Here is a 20,489-nt window from a genome sequence, read left to right on the forward strand (position 1 = left end):
AAGCATGCATGGTTGAAATATATAAAATATTATTGAAGTAAGAGGAGAAATGAAATATATAGGCTATCATTGAAGAATGTTTAAAAGATACGAACTGTGAACAGTATGTACGATAGTTCAGAATGTAGCAACAATTTTGCACTGAAAATCCACAGAGTTGAGTTGGAAATACGGACTGACTTGTTCCCTATGTTGGCTAAAAATACTGTCCATTGCAAAATGGCATGTCGTGTTTGACTCATTGAAGGATCTTGTGGAGCTGTGAAAAAAATAACTCTACCTAGCTGTTTAGTTTGCCATGATACTATAGCAACAGGTTGTGAAGGTCATGTCAGTGACCTTGTCGTTGAAGTTCTGACCATGGTACCATAGCAACAGGTGGTGAAGGTCATATCAGTGACTTCATCATGAAGGTTCTGACCTTTCCAGCAGAACATTTTGAGTGTTTTTCCAGAAATGAATGGAGTATCATGGACCAGTTGACGTTGAGTTGGCATACCGGTACATAAAGAGAACATTTCATGTTTGCAATCCTCAAAACAAAGTGCTTGCAAGCTAAATTACTCAGAGTTCTTTCCATTTCCCAGTATGTTAATTTTGACAGCTGATGTATTTTCTATATGTATAAAACATAATGGACTTGTCCCTTTTCACTCTACCATCGTTCAGTCAATGTCAAGATTACCATTGTGTCTGTTGATTAGCTTTCAACTGTATGCATTGTTCTCTGTATGCTGATTATACTATACGTGCGTCGTCTGCTCTTGTTTGTGAAATCTTCACTCCAACAGCTAATGTGTGGTCGCCTTCAGTTGTTGAATTCTATCAAGTCTTTATATTCTCTTGATTTTCTAAGAGATTAACCCTACCACTTCCGACCCCTTTTATCTGACCGCCAGTGTTTGCTATGTGTGCCAAGAGAGCCTTTTGGGTTCTCTGGGATAAATGGAGTAATAGCATCCCTCCCTTTTAATCTTTTCTACGTGTTTACTATGGTGCAGTTGGGTGTATTTGGGCGACTCACGATGAGAGTAGTAAGATCTTGCAAACTTGTTGATACCTGATGGATTGCTTGTCTGCAAATTTTAAAATTGGAAAATTTGTCACTCATATATTCAAGAATGTGAATAATGAATTACATTGTAGCTTTGCTGGACAAAGTGATGGACAAGTTTCCATTTTGATTGTAGTATTCTATTTCCAAAAAGATAAAATGATTATTCCTCTTAAGTTCAATCTCACATGATAGAAAAATTATAAATTTACCCATCACATGCAAATTGGACAGTCTACCAGTACACCATGTATATTTATTGGTTCAGTTTATACATGTACCTGTAACTCAGCCAGTCAGTAGCTCATTTCAAGGACTTTTTCTTTCCCAACACTCATGACACTTTGAAGAAATATTCCTCTCAATGATATTGGTGTTTTAAGGAATACTTGATAACACTTCTGACATTTGTTGTCAGTATAAACTTTATTCTCAATTACATTCTATGTATACAGCATGTACAATATGCAGCTTGTGAAAGTTTACCATGTACGGTTAGTCGCTTTGCTCTGCCAGCATTTCTGCTGTGAGCCGTCACCTGTCACCTGTAATGTTATAAGTATGAGGTCATTGGTCATACATGTTGACTGCAGGAAATTTAAATTGATATTTTTAGTGCATTTCCCACTGTACATTATTGAAAGCAATTACCTTAAGTTGGTAAAGTGTGTGCTAGTTTCAAAATGCAAACCCATCTACAAAACCCATTTAATTTGATACCAAGTGAAATTTCACAGGAGACCTCTGGTTTAAATCCATCGTTTATGTTATATGCCCTATTTAGTACAGTTGAGGAATTTCCAGCAAAACCTGTGATCTGTACTCCATATGTAGTATAGTCAAGGAATCTGTACTCCATATGTAGTATAGTCAAGTGATCTGTACTCCATATGTAGTATAGTCAAGGAATTTTCAACAAACCCTATTAAAACAGTCAGTATGCACTACCCTATGTACTGAGAGGGTAGTGAAGAAAGATGACAGTCATGCTAAATTAGACTTTATTATTTTCCAATCATTTCATTATTTTCTATAATTCTTTCTACACATCATATTTCCATCCTACAGGGTTGCTTCTCTTGCTCACGTACTGCAATCATGACATCAAAGATTTCTGATTCCTCATCTATGCAGCCTCCTCTTCCTGTTCTCCCTCCTCTTCATCAAACTCACCCTCCTCTTCAGCTGTTGCATCTTGGTATTGTTGGTATTCAGACACCAGATCATTCATGTTGGACTCAGCTTCAGTGAATTCCATTTCATCCATACCTTCACCAGTGTACCAATGCAAGAAAGCCTTACGACGGAACATAGCAGTGAACTGCTCGGATACACGCTTGAAAAGCTCTTGGATGGCGGTGCTGTTGCCAATGAAGGTGACAGACATTTTCAGGCCACGAGGTGGGATGTCACAGACAGCGGTCTTGACGTTGTTTGGGATCCATTCAACAAAGTAGCTGCTATTCTTGTTCTGGACATTCAACATCTGCTCATCAACTTCCTTCATGGACATACGACCACGGAACATGGCGGCTACGGTGAGGTAGCGACCATGACGAGGATCACAGGCAGCCATCATGTTCTTGGCATCAAACATCTGTTGGGTCAGCTCTGGTACGGTCAAGGCACGGTATTGCTGGCTACCACGGCTGGTAAGTGGGGCAAAGCCAGGCATGAAGAAGTGAAGACGTGGGAATGGTACCATGTTGACAGCCAGTTTACGGAGATCGGCATTCAATTGACCAGGAAACGCAGACAGGTAGTGACACCACTCATGGTAGCAGATACCAGATGATTCAAATCACCATAGGTTGGTGTTGTCAGTTTCAAGGTTCTGAAACAGATGTCATAGAGGGCTTCATTGTCGATACAGAATGTTTCATCTGTGTTTTCTACCAGCTGATGTACTGAGAGAGTTGCATTGTAGGGTTCAACCACAGTGTCAGATACCTTAGGTGATGGTACAACACTGAATGTGTTCATGATACGGTCTGGATATTCTTCCCGGATCTTACTGATAAGTAATGTACCCATACCAGAACCAGTACCTCCTCCAAGGGAGTGCGTCAGTTGAAAACCCTACAGAGAATCAACAATAAAGATATAGTGGTCAGTCATACCCAACTGCAAATTTTCATTTTCAAAGCATGTACAATATAAAATTATTTTCATCTCATTGATAGGAAAATAGGCATAAACTAACCTGCAGACAATCACAGCTCTCAGCTTCCTTCCTTACAACATCAAGTACGGAATCAATGAGTTCAGCTCCTTCCGTGTAGTGACCTTTGGCCCAGTTATTACCAGCACCACTCTGACCTGAAATGTCAAATATATGTGCCTTTAACAAACTTGGATGCTACGAGCCGCTGTTGCAGTGTAATAGTACTACAAATTACCCATGATTCCCTCTGATTACTCTAGCCTTCTTTCTGTTCTTGATTTTTATACAAAGTTGAAACCTAAAAATGATCTTTTCACAATAGCTACAGTAATAAAAATACATTCAGACATTGGAGTAAAATTCTTGATGAAACGGCCATATGGTAAAAATTATGGTTTACAAGTACTACTAATGCCATTTTATGAGATACAAGCACTGACCAACTGAAGTGGTCATCTTTTATTGCACTGTTAACATGTAAATTTGGTTTGTTATACAAATAAATTTGTACATACTGATATAGAAGATTGTTTTAAAGAATATTTCTCCAATTTTGCAAATGCTGAAGTCAACTTACCAAAGACAAAGTTATCTGGTCTGAAGATTTGACCAAATGGTCCAGAACGGACAGAGTCCATGGTTCCAGGTTCCAAATCTACTAAGACAGCACGGGGTACATATTTCCCACCAGTAGCTTCATTGTAGTAAACATTGATTCTTTCAAGTTGAAGATCAGAGTCTCCATGATAGGTGCCAGTTGGGTCAATGCCATGTTCATCAGAAATTACTTCCCAAAACTAGAAAAAATTGGTGAATTATGTTCATCAGAAAATAACTTCCAAAAACTTTGATAGAAGTAAGGAATAAAAGATGGAAATGACATTTATTGATTTAATAGCCTGCACAGTGGGCTGCTGAATGCAGCAGTGAGCAGCTCACTGACAGGCATGCATTACTGCAGTATGATAAATATAATGACCATTAATTCATTTTCATGCTGGTTTCATGTATCATGTCTCAAACCTTGTCGAATCACAGTCACAGTCCCTCTGTGGACTGTGCCCATTCATTCAGTATCTCGTATCAAACGAAATTCATATAAAAATGGCCGACTTTGTCCCTTTGAAAGAGCTGTTTCCAATAATCTTGTCTGTTGGAGAGAGAATTGGTGAAGTCATGAAATACAGTTTTAGTATAAAATTTCATTAAGTTTAAAATGATGTATGTGTTTGTCTTGCATACAAAAACCTCTGTTTGTCAAATTGCTGAGCTAAATGAAAGAAAAGCAGAATCAAATGTGTGCAATTTAATATAGATTTCCTTGCAGGGAACCATGGAGATTGAGATAAAAAACACCATTGATAAAAAGAAAATATTTACACAACACAGAGAGAATATGAAAGTAAGAACAGTGTTACATGTAAATCTGGGATGAATTCTTAAAGGTGTATGAAAAGTCTATGTCATTCATTTCTTGAAAATACTCAGCTAAAGGTGAATGATTCTGGAATGTTAAAAAACAGTAACTGGAATAATGTATTCATCTCCTAGTAAGTAATTGGCAAACTGGTTTTTAAGCAAATTTTCATTACTCTTCTTGTTGCTGTTGTAATGAGGATAACTGAAATGCTAAGATCTCAGAGGACAGTTTTATTGTTCCATTTGGATGGCTTGTCTTCGTTTCATTGCATAGCAACCTATTGTTGTTAGCAACAGTGCAATACAAACACATCTCACTGGATGGCTCGTAACCTTTATAGTCAGTCCAACATTATTCCTCATTATTTACAGAGTACATTCCCATCACTCACTGAAAACCAATCTTGTTCAAAATTGAAAGTCTCTAGCTGTATCGTTGATGTCCTTTACAAGTGTAGTGTCTGCAAAGATCTACGTGCAAGCATAGTTAATGCCCTTTATAAGTGTAGTGTCTGCAAAGTACTATGTGCAAGCACACCTAGTGTGTCCCGCCGCAAGCTAAATTGACATGGTACTGACTGAGTTTCTCTTTAGAGCAGGAAAATTTTATATTTTACATGACTAGTATTGGGCTGATGTTGAGAATTTGGCTGAACTACCTAAATAACTCAAATAGTTCTAAGATGTTGACGTCAGTTGATACACTGATTATATCGTTGATTTTCTGTATACTCCTTAGAATTGAGTTTCTGATTCAAAACATGAATTCTGATATTTTTTCAGAGTTGTCATCCATGATAATGAGTTCCTGACCGTAGAGACTACCATACAACTGAGACTAATGCTAAGACAAGACATCCATCATAGCCAACATACGATTCCACACGGTGATAACCGGTCATAGCTAACTGCTCTGCTTTGTTCATTTGGAAATATGGTTTGTTTCTGTCAAACATTTAGGATAAACAGTACAAAGATACCAATATTTCACATGGAACTTGTAAACACCTGTTTTGCAGTGACAGTCATTATTACATAAGAGTGTTTCAGAGATATTGAAAACTGTGTATGTATTAGGGACTGTTGTGTTTATATCGGTAGGTACCATAGAATTCAGAACTTCATAAAGGCATTATTTTTATTGTCTTCAAGTATTGCAAACTTTGTACGGAGAGACAACAGCTATTGCAGGCATTGCAAACTTTGTATGGAGACACAGCAGCTATTGCAGGCATTGCAAACTTTGTATGGAGACACAGCAGCTATTGCAGGCATTGCAAACTTTGTATGGAGACACAGCAGGCATTGCAAACTTTGTATAGAGATACAGCAGCTATTGCAGGCGTTGCAAACTTTGTATGGAGACACAGCAGCTATTGCAGGCATTGCAAACTTTGTATGGAGACACAGCAGCTATTGCCGGCATTGCCTCTGGTGAATGCACGGTGTTTTCATCTGTTGCTACAAAACGAAATGATTATAACAACTTTTACCGATTTGTGTTAATCTGTAACTTTGTCCTATTATCCACACTGATATGCTTTGTCTATCCTTCATACATTCATGGCTTCACAGTCCCGCAGCAGTGTAATTACCTTTTTTCAATTCAGTATCAATAATTTTTTCAAGGCTTTGTCATTAACCCTGTTTGTTGTATGACTTACCTTTGCACCAATTTGGTTTCCACATTGACCAGCTTGGAGATGGACAATTTCACGCATTTTTGGTAAATGTTGCTGAAACTTAAGAGGCAAATCTACAACCAGTACCTTTATGTGTCAGGATATGATCACAATGTGTTCATCAACTGAACTGTCTGTAATTACTGGTGTGTAATTGATTTATATTTAGAGGCAAACCTCATCACATACTTATCAAAGTTCTTCCACACAAAGTAGTGCCTCATCAGATTACCAACAAAACTGGTAATCAAATTGAATGCCATTCAGTGAAAAATTTACCATATACAAAGTTAATATTATGTTTGTTCAGAAAAGAGGAGAAAAAATGAGCTTTCATCATCAGTATTGGTATTTCAAGCTACATATAAGATCAGTAATTAGAAATGTATAATACTAGTGGATGAGCACACCAAGATGTTCATGTGCCACCACAGAAAGTCTTTCTTGTATAATGCCATATGAATAGAATACCTTGATAAGACAATGTATTGTGTCACCATTTAAACCAGTATTCTTTTCACTTTGTCAAGTTTCATTGTAGAAATGACATTTAAACGCTGAGCCTGAGAGTTAGGTGTCCTGTATTCTGGCCACTTGATAATGTTAAACTAAATACCAGCATATAGACAAAATTGAGTGATGAAAATAGCTTAGTAATTTCATGTTTCATTGAAGATAAAAATAGATTGTCAACTGAATGATCTCTGAATGATTATGGAGTTCTTTACCATGTCATGTCATGCATCTACCTGCATGAATTACTTGTCTTCAAGTTTGCGTTTCCTAAAGAAAAACTGTTTTTTCTTCATCTCCAAACCATTTCATGAGTGTTAGCCAGAGCCTTGGAATGTCATTTGCATTTGAATCCAGCCAATGACAGCCCTTGACATATTTGGCTGAGTGTTTCTGTGGTCTTGGATCATGCAAATATTCTTTACTTGTCAGTTCAACATCACATAGTGTAAGACTGATACAAGTTTCTTGCATGTTGCTTTGCTCAAATGCATTTAATAAAAAAGAGCATTTTGTTGATATTGAATGAGAAAGTTCAAAATACCGGATACTTTGAAGTTCACGTTTTAAATCTGCAAACATACATTTTGTATTGTTGGTCTGATAGTCAGTGAAGTTGTTGCTTATTCAGAGTTCAATTTATAAACACTTGCTTTTTAGGTATGTAGTTATTGTGCTAAGCATGTTTGAGGTGATTATTATCACACTGGTCAGTTCTGCAGAGACTCAATGATATTCTACTGAGGGTATAGAGAGACTAATGAAGTGAGCACATTGATCCTGCCATACAACTGGTAAAACGGCTGAACTCCGTGACCGGTAGAACGGAATCTTGTCAAAGTGTAATGATGGGTTACCTAGGGAGTCTATCTTTGGATCTGAAGTTTCATTTGCAAGCAATTGCAGAGTCAATCAGTGTGAGTGGTGGCTAGGGAACAGTAGAACCAGGAGTCAATGTGTATCAGGAGAATAATAAATTTCATTTGCTCGTCAGAAGCCCTGTGGGAAATAATCAAATGCCAAGATTATGAACTCCAGCAAGAGGATTAGCGTAGTCTGCTGGCAAATTTAGAATTTCTGTTGTTTTTGGAAACTGATAAAAAGACCTTAGAAAGAATGAAAATTTATCTTGACTGAGTGTATTATGTAGTTCAGATATTTCTGGGGGAAATGGTTGATGTTGCTCAGCAACCATTGCCTGTTTATTGTTTCAGCTCATTGCCATGGTCACTATTGTGTAGTTTTTACCAAGTATACGGTAGATTAGTTTAGCAGCTATTTAACCCTGTGGGTGCTGTAATTTTTTCCTACCAAAATTTTAGTGCAACATTTACCTAGTTTTATGAACTTTCCTGTCATTTTTATTTGACAATTTTGGACCAAATGGATATCACATTTCATTGGCTACAGATTTTTGTCAAAAATTTGGCAAAATTTCTGAAAAAACTGACTGGCTATATTTTATAAAGACAACAAAAATTGACTTTGCCACTTAAAGGGTTAATATTAAAAGCATGTAATCACATGTTGGAATGTTCTACTTCACAGCTAGTATGACAACCTGAATAAGGTACAAAACTTTGTTGTGTCAAAGTTTAAGTACAATCCCAGTGTTGCAGCTAGGATTTTTACACCAGGGGACATTGTGTCGCACTACCGTTTATTTTTTGGGACATTTTACACATTTTGAGGACAATGTGCATCAGTTTTCAGTAAAATGTTGTATTATTTTGTGATAAATTAATTTCACAAGACACAATTCAAGCTACCAGACTGCGTTGCTATGCTTGAATTTCAGACAATAGTAGCAGTATACGCTGTCTGCCACCAGTCTCATCTCATTTGGACTAGATTAATCACACTTCCAAAAGTACATTATATAATTTATATACCATATAAGCCTTGGTAAAATCATGCAAAACAAAGGCCGCATCACTTGCTAACTACACCCAACACAGTCGGACTCATGAGTGCGCCAGAGGTGACCCGTAGTATGTGAGAATGTGGAACAATGTGTTCCATTTTGGGGATTTTGTAGCAAGGGTGTGTCCTGGGCTGGAACTCTGCAATTTAGATGATAGAACAGGGAAAGCAAGTCCAATTTTCAGTTTAAATTCAGAATGAGATTCAACAGAGGGATTGGGCACATTGTTGTAGTATGTACCTAAGTAGAAATCTCCAGCACAAGATTGTCATGATGAGCTAATGCTCATATTTTGATCTATATTACATGTAAAACAGTATAAAACTGAGTACTAAACCACCATGGATATGAAAGATACCAGGTTGCAAATTCAATTTAATTTTGGATTTTGCAGTACTTGTATAAGTGATTGACAATACATTGATATAACATGCTCAGAATAGCTCAAGACTGCATTTGAATAGACAATACTGAAGTGTATAGCTAATTCAGTGAATCTCTGAAATAAGAGGCCAATGACCTCTTCTCAAACATTGCCATTGAATTTAAATCCTTCGTGAGCAAAAAGTGGCAGCTTGTGTTGTACACATGTAAAAATAGATTCACCGTGGAGAGTTTTGTTCCTTGAAACTACATCAAGGTGTTGAGCCCCATCATGAAGTTGTTGTGTTCCTTAAAGTGAGTAATTTGATGTGCTTTTAAGGTTTTTATATAATATGAAATGAAAGGAAAAAAGTTTGAAAGGCCATGCTTGTTATGGAAGATTATTGAGTTATTAATATAAAATTTCATAATTTTAATGCCTTTTGGTAAAGAAGGTTATCATACCTTGTTAATCTTATGGAAATTTCTGTATATTCATGCATTTTCCCAAGTCTAAAATTTCAGATTGTGTGTAACATCATTGTTATGACATGAGCACAGCACATTGACATGAGGAACATGTTTTCTCATGTGTCAGTAAGGCAGCCTGTGTGATAACAGACCATCTTAGGTACCAATGCATTATGGGTAATTTGGTCTGTTCACTTGTCCTATGAGTGTTGTCAAGAAATATCAGACAATTGATGAAGTTGAAATATAATTTCTTCTGAATCCAGCTGAATTCTGTTATCTCTTATTGTAGGGTGTGTATTCCATACTGATGATTACACTTGCACAGTATGGCAGTGGCCTTCTTGTGATTTCCTGGAAAAAAACCAAACCTATATTTATTTTGTTGTTTTGTTGTTTTTTTGTTTTGTTTCAGCTTGATCATAAATTCAGTGAATACAAATTGCATTCCATCATGTCAGAGCATAAGAAGACAATCACGGCCATCGCCTGGAATCCAAGAAATCCGGATATCTTTGCTAGTGCAAGTGCCGATAATCGTGTTATCGTTTGGAATGTTGCTGAACAAAGAGTTGTTGCCAATCTAGAAAACACTAAACAAACCCCCAGCTGTCTGGGATGGTGTATGCATGAACGAGATGCAATTGCATTTATTTATGCACGGGGACCACTCTGTATATGGAACTTTGGTCAGAATGGTGGATTAACAACGCACAAGGAAGCATCAAATTTTATCTCCGATGTTTGTCAGTTCCGTTGGCATCACAGGAAGATTGGCAAAATGGCATTTGGACATGTAGATGGAACTTTGTCAATATTTACTCCAGGTAAACTTTTTGATTCTGTGAAATAGTTTAACACTGCTGTCAATAATTTGATTCTGAACATTGTCTTGTCCAAGAATCTAAAAACACTCATTATGTCTTAGCAATTTTCTGCTCTATTTCAGTCAAAGAAGTTAAATTGAGTTGTATAATTTCTATGCCCTTATCATTTACAATGCATTATTTCAGTTTGGGAAAACCTTTCAATGACTTTGACCTTTGCAGTTGGTTGACTGGACACAATATATGTGTCTGGAGTGTCATTTTCAACATCTATTTCCGTCCTTTTTGATACGCAGGTCAGAAAGGTTATAAACACACCTTGAGACCTGAAAACTTGGAAGGATCAGATGAAGAAGATCCTGTGGCTGATTTGCAGTGGGATCCATTATCTAGTGATTATCTACTTGTTTCTAATCAGCATTTTGGTGTACGACTTGTAGACACAGATTCTATGACTGTCATTATGTCATTCATCTTACCAAGTGCTGCAGCCTCAGTACACACTCTATCGTGGATTCCAACAGCACCGGGAATGTTTGTCACTGGAGGTAAGAAATCTCACTGTGTAAATTCATCTTTGCCATAGCATCATAGGGACAGCCTGTGTAAATTCATCTTTGCCATAGCATCATAGGGACAACCTGTGTAAATTCATCTTTGCCATAGCATCATGGGGACAGCCTGTGTAAATTCATCTTTGCCATAGCATCATAGGGACAGCCTGTGTAAATTCATCTTTGCCATAGCATCATAGGGACAGCCTGTGTAAATTCATCTTTGCCATAGCATCATAGGGACAGCCTGTGTAAATTCATCTTTGCCATAGCATCATAGGGACAGCCTGTGTAAATTCATCTTTGCCATAGCATCATAGGGACAGCCTGTTTACTGCAAAAAAAGACATCAAAAGTTAGATATTAACAGATACCCTTGTTATGTGGTTTGTAATACATTCTTTGATTGAATATTCCTTTGTTTTGGGAAACGGAGGTACATATAATGCTGTACTTTGATGACATCATGGCTATCTTGGTAAGGTACCAGACCTATACAAATAGGGGATTCTGAGTTGTAGACCTGGGTACGGCAAGAGTAGCTAGCTGGGGATGGCTAGAGTAGCTAGCTGGATATGGCTACAGTAGCTGGTTTGACAACATTATGGCTAGCTTGGTAGGGTACCAGACCTACAAATAGGGGATTCTGAGTTTTCTAGGTACGGCTAGAGTAGCTAGCTTTGACAACATCATGGCTAGCTTGGTAGGGTACCAGACCTACAAATAGGGGATTCAGTTGTAGACCTGAGTATGGCTACAGTAGCTAGCTTTGACAACATCATGGCTAGCTTGGTAGGGTACCAGACCTACAAATAGGGGATTCTGAGTTGTAGACCTGAGTATGGCTACAGTAGCTAGCTTTGACAACATCATGGCTAGCTTGGTAGGGTACCAGACCTACAAAGAAGGGATTCAGTTGTAGACCTCAGTATGGCTACAGTAGCTAGCTTTGACAACATCATGGCTAGCTTGGTAGGGTACCAGACCTACAAATAGGGGATTCAGTTGTAGACCTCAGTATGGCTAGAGTAGCTAGCTTTGACAACATCATGGCTAGCTTGCAGGGTACCAGACCTACAAATAGGGGATTCTGAGTTGTAGACCTGGGTAGGGCTAGTGTAGCTACCTGGGGATGGCTAGAGTAGCTAACTTTGACAACATCATGGCTAGCTTGGTAAGGTACCAGACCTACAAATAGGGGATTCTGAGTTGCAGACCTGAGTATGGCTACAGTAGCTAGCTTTGACAACATCATGGCTAGCTTGGTAGGGTACCAGACCTGAGTTTTCTGGGTATGGCTAGAGTAGCTAGCTAGTGGAATTGCTGTCAGAGTATAGAAAGTTTGAGACAAGAATGTTATGTTCTGAGTACAATACTCCCTATTATTTCATCAGGTGAAGGAGATGGGTACCTTATCCAGTAATAAGGTTTTGCCTTGTGGATGATGGAGTAAATGTGGTAATCGTGTGTATATGACAGTAGAAATAGGGAAGCTGAATGTTCAAAACTGATGATTCTTTGATGAATATTGTATGACATGCAGTGAATCAATACCATGGTTCTAACAGCCAAAGCTTGACATAACCCAGATTTTTGAAGAGTTGTGCAGAGTACGCAATATACCTGGTAATTGTCATATTCGAAGACATGTAGTTTAGCTTTCTTGCATCAGTCTCTCCTTCAACTTGTCACATAGGCATTCACAGGATTTGTATAACATGATGAGATTCACTGTTCAATCAGATTTAATGGGTTACTTATAAAATGATAATTGTATATACATCACTATGACAAAACCATTTACTTTTTATGAGTGAAGTCAAGAAGCAGCCATTTTTTAATTGCCATTGGCTTTGTATCAGTCGTTTCGTGCACTGGTTAGCTCTAGAGAGCCAGCCTCAGGTCAAGGCTACAATTACTATTTTTTTAGTTTTAAAAATGAACACATATTACATGTAATAGTTTGTGCTCTTTAAGAGATCATTAATGATTCCAATGAGTGTTTCTTGTGAAGTTACTGAGCAATACAAATTACTTTGGAATTTTCTTTTTTTTGTGTTTATTTTCTTCAGACACCCACGTTGGAGTCATGCGAGTTTGGAATGTATCGAAAAGCACACCAATTGAAAATATCAAGTTAAAACGTACAGGATTCCATGCATTACATGTCATCAACTCATCTCTGTCCAACAATAACTCAGACACTCCAACTCCACCATCACCTACACACACATCATCTACCAGTATGGCGCCCTCTACGTCATCCAATAATGCAGTCACAGTGTCAGGCTATTCCATACCACCTGGTCATGCAGTCTGTACATTTCTGGATGGTGGGGTAGGCTTGTATGATCTAGGAAAAAGGAAATGGAATTTCCTTCGAGACTTGGTAAGTATTGACATCAAGTTGTGGCTGGTTCAAACTGGTCAGAGCCAGTTCAGACTGATCCAGAGACTAAGTGGTTATTTTGTTCTCTGCTCTATCAATGCACTGTTACTTTTATCAAATTTACTTTACCTGTCTGGTTTATATATTTTACCAGACATTATCGATTTAAGAAATAAAATAATTAAATGAAGAACATTTAACCATAAATGTTGAAAGTTTCCATTTGTTGTACAATCTTAAAACATTGATTTTTTCATTGTGGTATTACTGTTTTTATTAACTATTATAATTCTAAAAATTTGTGTTGTTTTGTTTATCTTATAGGGTCATGTTGAAACCATATTTGATTGTAAATTCAAACCTGATAATCCAGAACTGCTTGCCACAGCTTCTTTTGATGGAACCATCAAAGTATGGGATGTGAATACATTGACAGCTGTATTTACATCACCTGGTAATGAAGGTGTTATCTATGCACTCTCATGGGCTCCAGGTTGGTACTTCTAACAACATATGATTATATATAATGGACAGCTCTCCTCCATTGTGCAGTTGACTTTCCTGTTCCGTGACGATTTTTTCCATTTATGAATAGTTCTTACAATATCTCTGTAATCAGAACTTACCAATCAATATCTTGATATCTCAACTGTGCTTCAACTTACCAATCAATATCTTGATATCTCAACTGTGCTTCCTTCACAGAAAATGTTTTCAAAGTCATCCTTTCCTTGATTGCATTCAACTATTATCCATGTTGAATCGACCACTGATATTTAGATTACATATACATCTATATCTTACTGTCAAGTTTTAATATCACTAGCTCACTCTGACATCCAGTTTTGGGTAATGCCTGTTATCTAGGTTTTTCTGCAAAGTACAACCGTCTTCACAATACGAATAGCCGTCCCATTCTAATTCATATTTACATTGGTATATTGATTTTTTGACATGACTGCATTCTCAAATTGAGTGTCTTTGACAGATTGCGAGTTTGTTTAAAAGGAATTGTGTAATTTGCATGGAGATGTATGCGCCGAAAAGTTCTTTGAAAAATTACAAGGACTCATTTTGTCATTTCTATTTTGACTGATGAAAAAGTTAAGAAAAAAATCTTGAATGAAAACCAATTTACAGTATATATAAGGATTGAACTTTGATTGGATTCCAATTTTCACATCAGATTGTTTTGACAGATTTCAAAGGTCACTTGTAGTTATATGATAAAAATAATAAAAGACCTTGTGTCACTAGTGTGATCATTCATCGACATCTAGCAAATTGTCAAAATTAGTCCACATTTTCATCGATAGATTTCTCAATACAAATGTCATCACGGTGATGCTGTCTGAGTGATTTAAAACCTTGACTGAAATCTGAATTATTGATGAAAACAGGTTTTTAGCTCCGCTTTGGTATACCACTGTGAGGTTATCGTATAAGCTGAAGTCGATGGCGTCTGTATGTATGTATGTGTGTATGTATGTACGGTATGTATGTATGTATGTAAGTACGTACAGTATGTCCGTCAACATAAAAAACACGCAAACCACTGCACATTTCAGCTTGGTATTTGGTGTGTGGATGCATCCTAGGCTATATAGATGGGATTTTGTTCAAATGAAGTCTGCATTGCCAAAATTATGCAAATGAGCTTACAAAATGTGAAAATGGTCAAGAATTCATAACTCAAGAACCGCTGTTTTGATTGCTTTGAAAATTTGTGTGCAAGTACCTTAGGTGAACCTATACAGTTTTACAAATATTGTGAAGATATCCTTAATTTTGTATTTTTGCTGAATTTTTTGATGATTTTTCTCATTTTCAGTAAAAATTCTTCTCTGAAACCGCCAGCCCAATCGCTCTCAAATTTGGGTTGGATGTTTGCGAGGGTGTTACTCTTCTAATTTGTTGAAATTATGACAAAATTGGGAAAATTACTATTTTGGAGCAATTTTGTCATTTTTGGTCAAAAAATCTTAAACAGTATTTTCTTTTTAAAGCCCCTGGACAGACAGCTTTATATTGGTACACAGACATACAGAGATGACAATAGTTAGATATGTGGAAATTGTCCTGAACTATACAAATTTGTATTTTTAAGACAATATTGTCATTTTTGGTCAAGGAAACCTGTTCTCAAAATTACTTGTTTGATAGCTTTGTAATTTGGTATAAAGTCCCGAGGGATATTATTAGATAAATTTTCTGCTCAAAGTGTTGGGAAACCCCCAAATTTGTATATTTTAGGTAATTTTCTCAATTTGTGACCTTAAATAACCTACGGTACACCAACCCACGATATGTTGTGAGACAGTTTCGAAGGCTGTGAACATAATTTTTTCATATTTGGTATCAGTTTGTTGGAAAATTTGATCCAGAAAACAAAGCTGAGGTGAATTTTTCTTTGCAGATGAATTTTTGCAACTTTTCTATGTAAGACACACAAGAACTGATGAGAAATTTGGATCCAGGATAATTCCAGATGTTGTAATCACCACCCACAGTGGAAGGCATTTCACTCTCTGTAACTAACTTAAGTGCTGTTTACATTAGAATGATAACACTCATCATGCATCAATAAAAAAATTCCCAAGGTTGTAAATACATTTCCTGTCATCTAGCGTTATGTAATACCAAGGGGTGGAACATTTGATATTCGGGTGGGAGGGGGGGGGGGGGGGGGTTAGGGTCTAGAAGATTGATGAGGTAGCATTACTTATTTACCAGATCCCTTGTACATTTTTCCCACGCTTTATTTTTTCCCCACTCTTCCAACCTTTTCTTTTTGTCAAGCCTTCTCTGGCTAATTTTTGTTGTTGACATTTGCTTATGTATTTAGGATCTGCTTGTCCCATTGCTATAGAAGTTGATATGCATGTTCCTAAAGATGACCTCCATTACCTAAGTTGCAGACCTTATTTGCTTTTGTCATTCTTGTTTTTCCTGGTTTAAATATTTCTTGAATGGACCAATTCAAACCGAATGTGAGCACATAGTGTCCTTGACGGTATTTTTTAGAATTCCTATTAAAACATTATGCCACTCAAAAAATCTGTAGTTTTGAAAAGCTGACATATCATCTTGATAGAAAGGGTCTGAAAATTTTCCATCTTGTGTTATACTTCATAGTTGGACAGTTGTTGAAACTTTTAAGGTCGTACTTATGAACTCAAAGTCATCTTGTTCGGTGTCAGCTTTCTCCGTTCAAATTTTAGATATATTTAGATGTATACCTCTTTCATGTACAATAAGTGACTATTTATTGTGTAGTCTCACTGTTAATATTTTTATAGCACTGGTTGTTTAATCTTTTATGAGTGAGTACTGGCTGTCATTGAATTAGTTTTTGTGTAAGCTCTCTCAAAATAATAAATTGTGTTTATTTTTTTCAGCTGATCTGAATTGTATAGCTGCTGCAACGTCAAGACACGGAGCATTTCTATGGGATGTAACTAAAGGAAAAATCATCAAGAGATTCAATGAAGTATGTCAAATCTATTCAGAATACTCAGCTATTTTGAGATATATGAAATATAATATATGACAAATATCATCTTTATCACAGCTGCAAATATTAAAGCTTGTTTCTCCTCCCACTACTTTGCTTAATTTTCAGTTTTGTTTTTCGTATCAGTGAATATTTTTGAAATCAAACTGACACAGTGCTAAAACATTGTGTTCATAAAATTCTACTGCTAATTACAAACAAACTACATACCAGCTGATTAATGCACAGCCATGGAACTTTCCTGAACAGAATCAAGTCAGATCTGTACACACTAGTACATTTATCAGTTTTGCCATACCATCATATTTTGTGAATCAAACTGACAAAATTCCCTGCTAAAACATTGTGTTCATAAAAGTCTTTACCTAAATTACCAACAAACTACCGGGTTCATAATAGCTGATTAATGCACAGCCATGGAATACTCCTGAACAGAATCAAGTCAGATCTGTACACACTAGTACATTTATCAGTTTTCCAATTGGATTTACACCTTTTCCTCTGAAACACGCACTGACTACATAATTCAATTGTAACAGAATGACGCTGATTAAAATGTATTATAATATATCGTTCCACAATGTTCTCAGATGAATGCAGGGTGATCAATGATCCTAAACTGTTGCAAGTTTTGGTAATCTGACAAGTTTTCAACATCTTTCAGCATGGCAAGTTCAGCATCTATTCAATTGCATGGAATCACAAAGATTCAAGAAGAATAGCAACCTGTGGATCAGATGGTCACTGGTAAGTGTGTCCATTCATGTAGATTTCATGGAATGTCACTGGTAAGTGTGTCCATTCATGTAGATTTCATGGAATGTCACTGGTAAGTGTGTCCATTCATGTAGATTTCATGGAATGTCACTGGTAAGTGTGTCCATTCATGTAGATGTCATGGAATGTCACTGGTAAGTGTGTTCATTCATGTAGATTTCATGGAATGTCACTGGTAAGTGTGTGCATTCATGTACATTTCATTGAATGTCACTGGTAAGTGTGTCCATTCATGTAGATTTCATGGAATGTCACTGGTAAGTGTGTCCATTCATGTAGATTTCATGGAATGTCACTGGTAAGTGTGTCCATTCATGTAGATTTCATGGAATGTCACTGGTAAGTGTGTCCATTCATGTAGATTTCATGGAATGATTTCCGCCTGCTGAGACTGTCACATTGAAATAGGCTGGTGAAAACACTTGTGAGAGAAAGCACCTGATAGGCTGGTGAAAACACTCGTGAGAGAAAGTACCTGATAGGCTGGTGAAAACACTTGTGAGAGAAAGCACCTGATAGGCTGGTGAAAACACTTGTGAGAGAAAGTACCTGATAGGCCGGTGAAAACACTCGTGAGAGAAAGTGCCTGATAGGCTGGTGAAAACACTTGTGAGAGAAAGTACCTGATAGGCTGGTGAAAACACTTGTGAGAGAAAGTACCTGATAGGCCGGTGAAAACACTCGTGAGAGAAAGTACCTGACATATGGATAATAATGTTTGATATTGCTGAAGTGTGTCACAGAATACTTCTATAGCATTAGTGATAATATGCACAATGCTAAACTTTCGAACTTGTGAGTCAATTTTCATGCACAACGACTCTTTCAATATGCAATAAAAATCTTTAGTAACATACTGATGGGAAGGTGAAAATAGTCTTATGACTTAGTGTGTGTGGTCACAACCGTTTCACCACCATGGTTTGGTCCAAACCCATTGTTATCAGTGGTGATTGTAGACTTGTTTCTACAGGCAATTGGGGCGAACAGGTTTAGTTTTGCATGATGGTAAACCTTGATATAACACTTATGACAATACATACCACAGATTGTAGAACCAGCTCTCAGCAAATAAAATCACCAGTTATATCTGCCAGCTAGGAAACAACAACACAAACTGCAACAATATTTTGTTTTACACAGATATTTCTAAAATAAAATTATCTGATCTGTCACCAGTATCATCCGAAATGTTGATGGCAAAATAATCCAGAAATACAAACACCCAGCTGCAGTGTTTGGATGTGATTGGAGTACCAATAATAAGTAAGTATGAATCAGAACAGAAAAATTGGTACAAGATTTATGAAAAATACCATTTATGTTGTTCATAAACTTCTTTGCAAATTATCTAGTGTTACTGGGCCACATATTTGAAGACAGTTTCACTGTTTGACACATATTGTCCATTTGTACACAGACATTTTTATTGTCAACTTTAGATCAGCGTAATAATTTGGTGCAGTAAATATATATAATCATTTGAAGTTCATTAATATTTTGTGTACTTACTGTACATTCTATAATTCATTTTCTTCAAAAGAAGATAGTTCACTACAGCATCAACTGCCTAGTAGACATCTTTCAAAACATTTACATCTTTTTCTGATGGAGATACACATCTTGTCAACATGTTGCTATACTGACCAGCTTGCTGGGTTTGGCTGTATACAAATGCTGAATACTTACACACTGGTTGGTGATTTAGTGTTTTGCTGGATACAGACCAAAAGACCACAACAGTCTCTCTCTTTCAAGGATACTAATACCAAAAGGAATATTCTAACCAAATGCTGATGTTGTCATATCATTTTCTGAACAGAGACATGATAGCAACTGGTTGTGAAGATGGTAATGTTAGAGTTTACTACATAGCAACAACATCTGACCAACCATTGAAAGTGTTCACTGGTCACACTGCCAAAGTATTTCATGTGAAATGGTCTCCTCTCAGAGAAGGTATCTTATGCAGTGGAAGTGATGATGGGTAAGGTCAAAGATCAACATCTGATGAGGAACAAAAAGTGAAAACAAAACTGGGATGGTGAAATGATGTGGTTTAGACAAGCACAATAATTACGTCTCAGCAGGTTATCAGTGTGCAATATTATTGTAAAACTGAACAGTTCAATTTTACAGTTCTTTATTAAAATGGAACAACTTAATGTTGACAAAGCTATCCAGAGAATTTTCACAATGTAATGTGGAATAAAAAATTGCTGTACTGATGTAGATTTATGAGAGTTTTATCTTGAAACCTGTTTTGAGATTGCAATTACTAAAAACATTTTCTTTTCATCTCTAGTGCCATGCATTAATTTGTTTTGTTTCTTCTGTAGAACTATAAGAATATGGGACTACACCCAGGATGCATGTATCAATGTACTTGCTGGGCATTCTGGGCCAGTCAGAGGGCTGCTATGGAATCCAGAAATACCATTTTTATTGATATCAGGAAGTTGGGACTACACAATAAGAGTGTGGGATATCAGGTTAGTATGGGATATCAGGTTTGTGTGGGATGTCAGGTTAGTGTGGGATGTATATGAGGTTTGTGTGTGAATAAGGCTTGTGGAGGATATCAGGTTTGTATGGTATATCAGCTTTTGGGGCTATCAGGTTTGTGTGGGATATCAGGTTTGTGTTGGATGAAAGTTTTGTGTGGGAAATCAGCTTTTGGGGCTATCAGGTTTGTGTGGGATATCAGGTTTGTGTGTGGTCATTTTAGTTTGGGATATCAGCTTAGTGCAATGAATATGTAAATGCCTGTTTCTTTGATAGCTTTGATACTACATACAGACATCTGTTTGGAATATTTAGAATTGGGGAACATCTATG

The 20,489-nt window shown here is 36.9% G+C and overlaps 1 protein-coding gene and 1 pseudogene across 4 annotated transcripts in view; one reads left to right on the plus strand and one right to left on the minus strand.

Annotated features, from left to right (window-relative positions):
• The window catches only part of LOC139131985 (WD repeat-containing protein 17-like), an 82,903-nt gene that overhangs the window by 43,174 nt on the left and 19,240 nt on the right, over positions 1–20,489 (plus strand). For all 4 annotated transcript variants that reach the window (XM_070698333.1, XM_070698335.1, XM_070698334.1 and 1 more), the window contains exons 4-12: positions 10,006–10,417; positions 10,714–10,965; positions 13,044–13,360; positions 13,685–13,853; positions 16,759–16,850; positions 17,539–17,621; positions 18,831–18,917; positions 19,474–19,638; positions 19,991–20,143. In XM_070698333.1, the coding sequence (XP_070554434.1) occupies positions 10,006–10,417; positions 10,714–10,965; positions 13,044–13,360; positions 13,685–13,853; positions 16,759–16,850; positions 17,539–17,621; positions 18,831–18,917; positions 19,474–19,638; positions 19,991–20,143 (1,730 nt within the window). The remainder of the gene's footprint in view (positions 1–10,005; positions 10,418–10,713; positions 10,966–13,043; positions 13,361–13,684; positions 13,854–16,758; positions 16,851–17,538; positions 17,622–18,830; positions 18,918–19,473; positions 19,639–19,990; positions 20,144–20,489) is intronic.
• LOC139131984 (tubulin beta chain-like) lies at positions 1,474–6,454 on the minus strand (annotated as a pseudogene).

This window comes from Ptychodera flava, chromosome 4, assembly GCF_041260155.1.
Source record: "Ptychodera flava strain L36383 chromosome 4, AS_Pfla_20210202, whole genome shotgun sequence".
NCBI classification, from domain to species: Eukaryota; Metazoa; Hemichordata; class Enteropneusta; family Ptychoderidae; genus Ptychodera; species Ptychodera flava.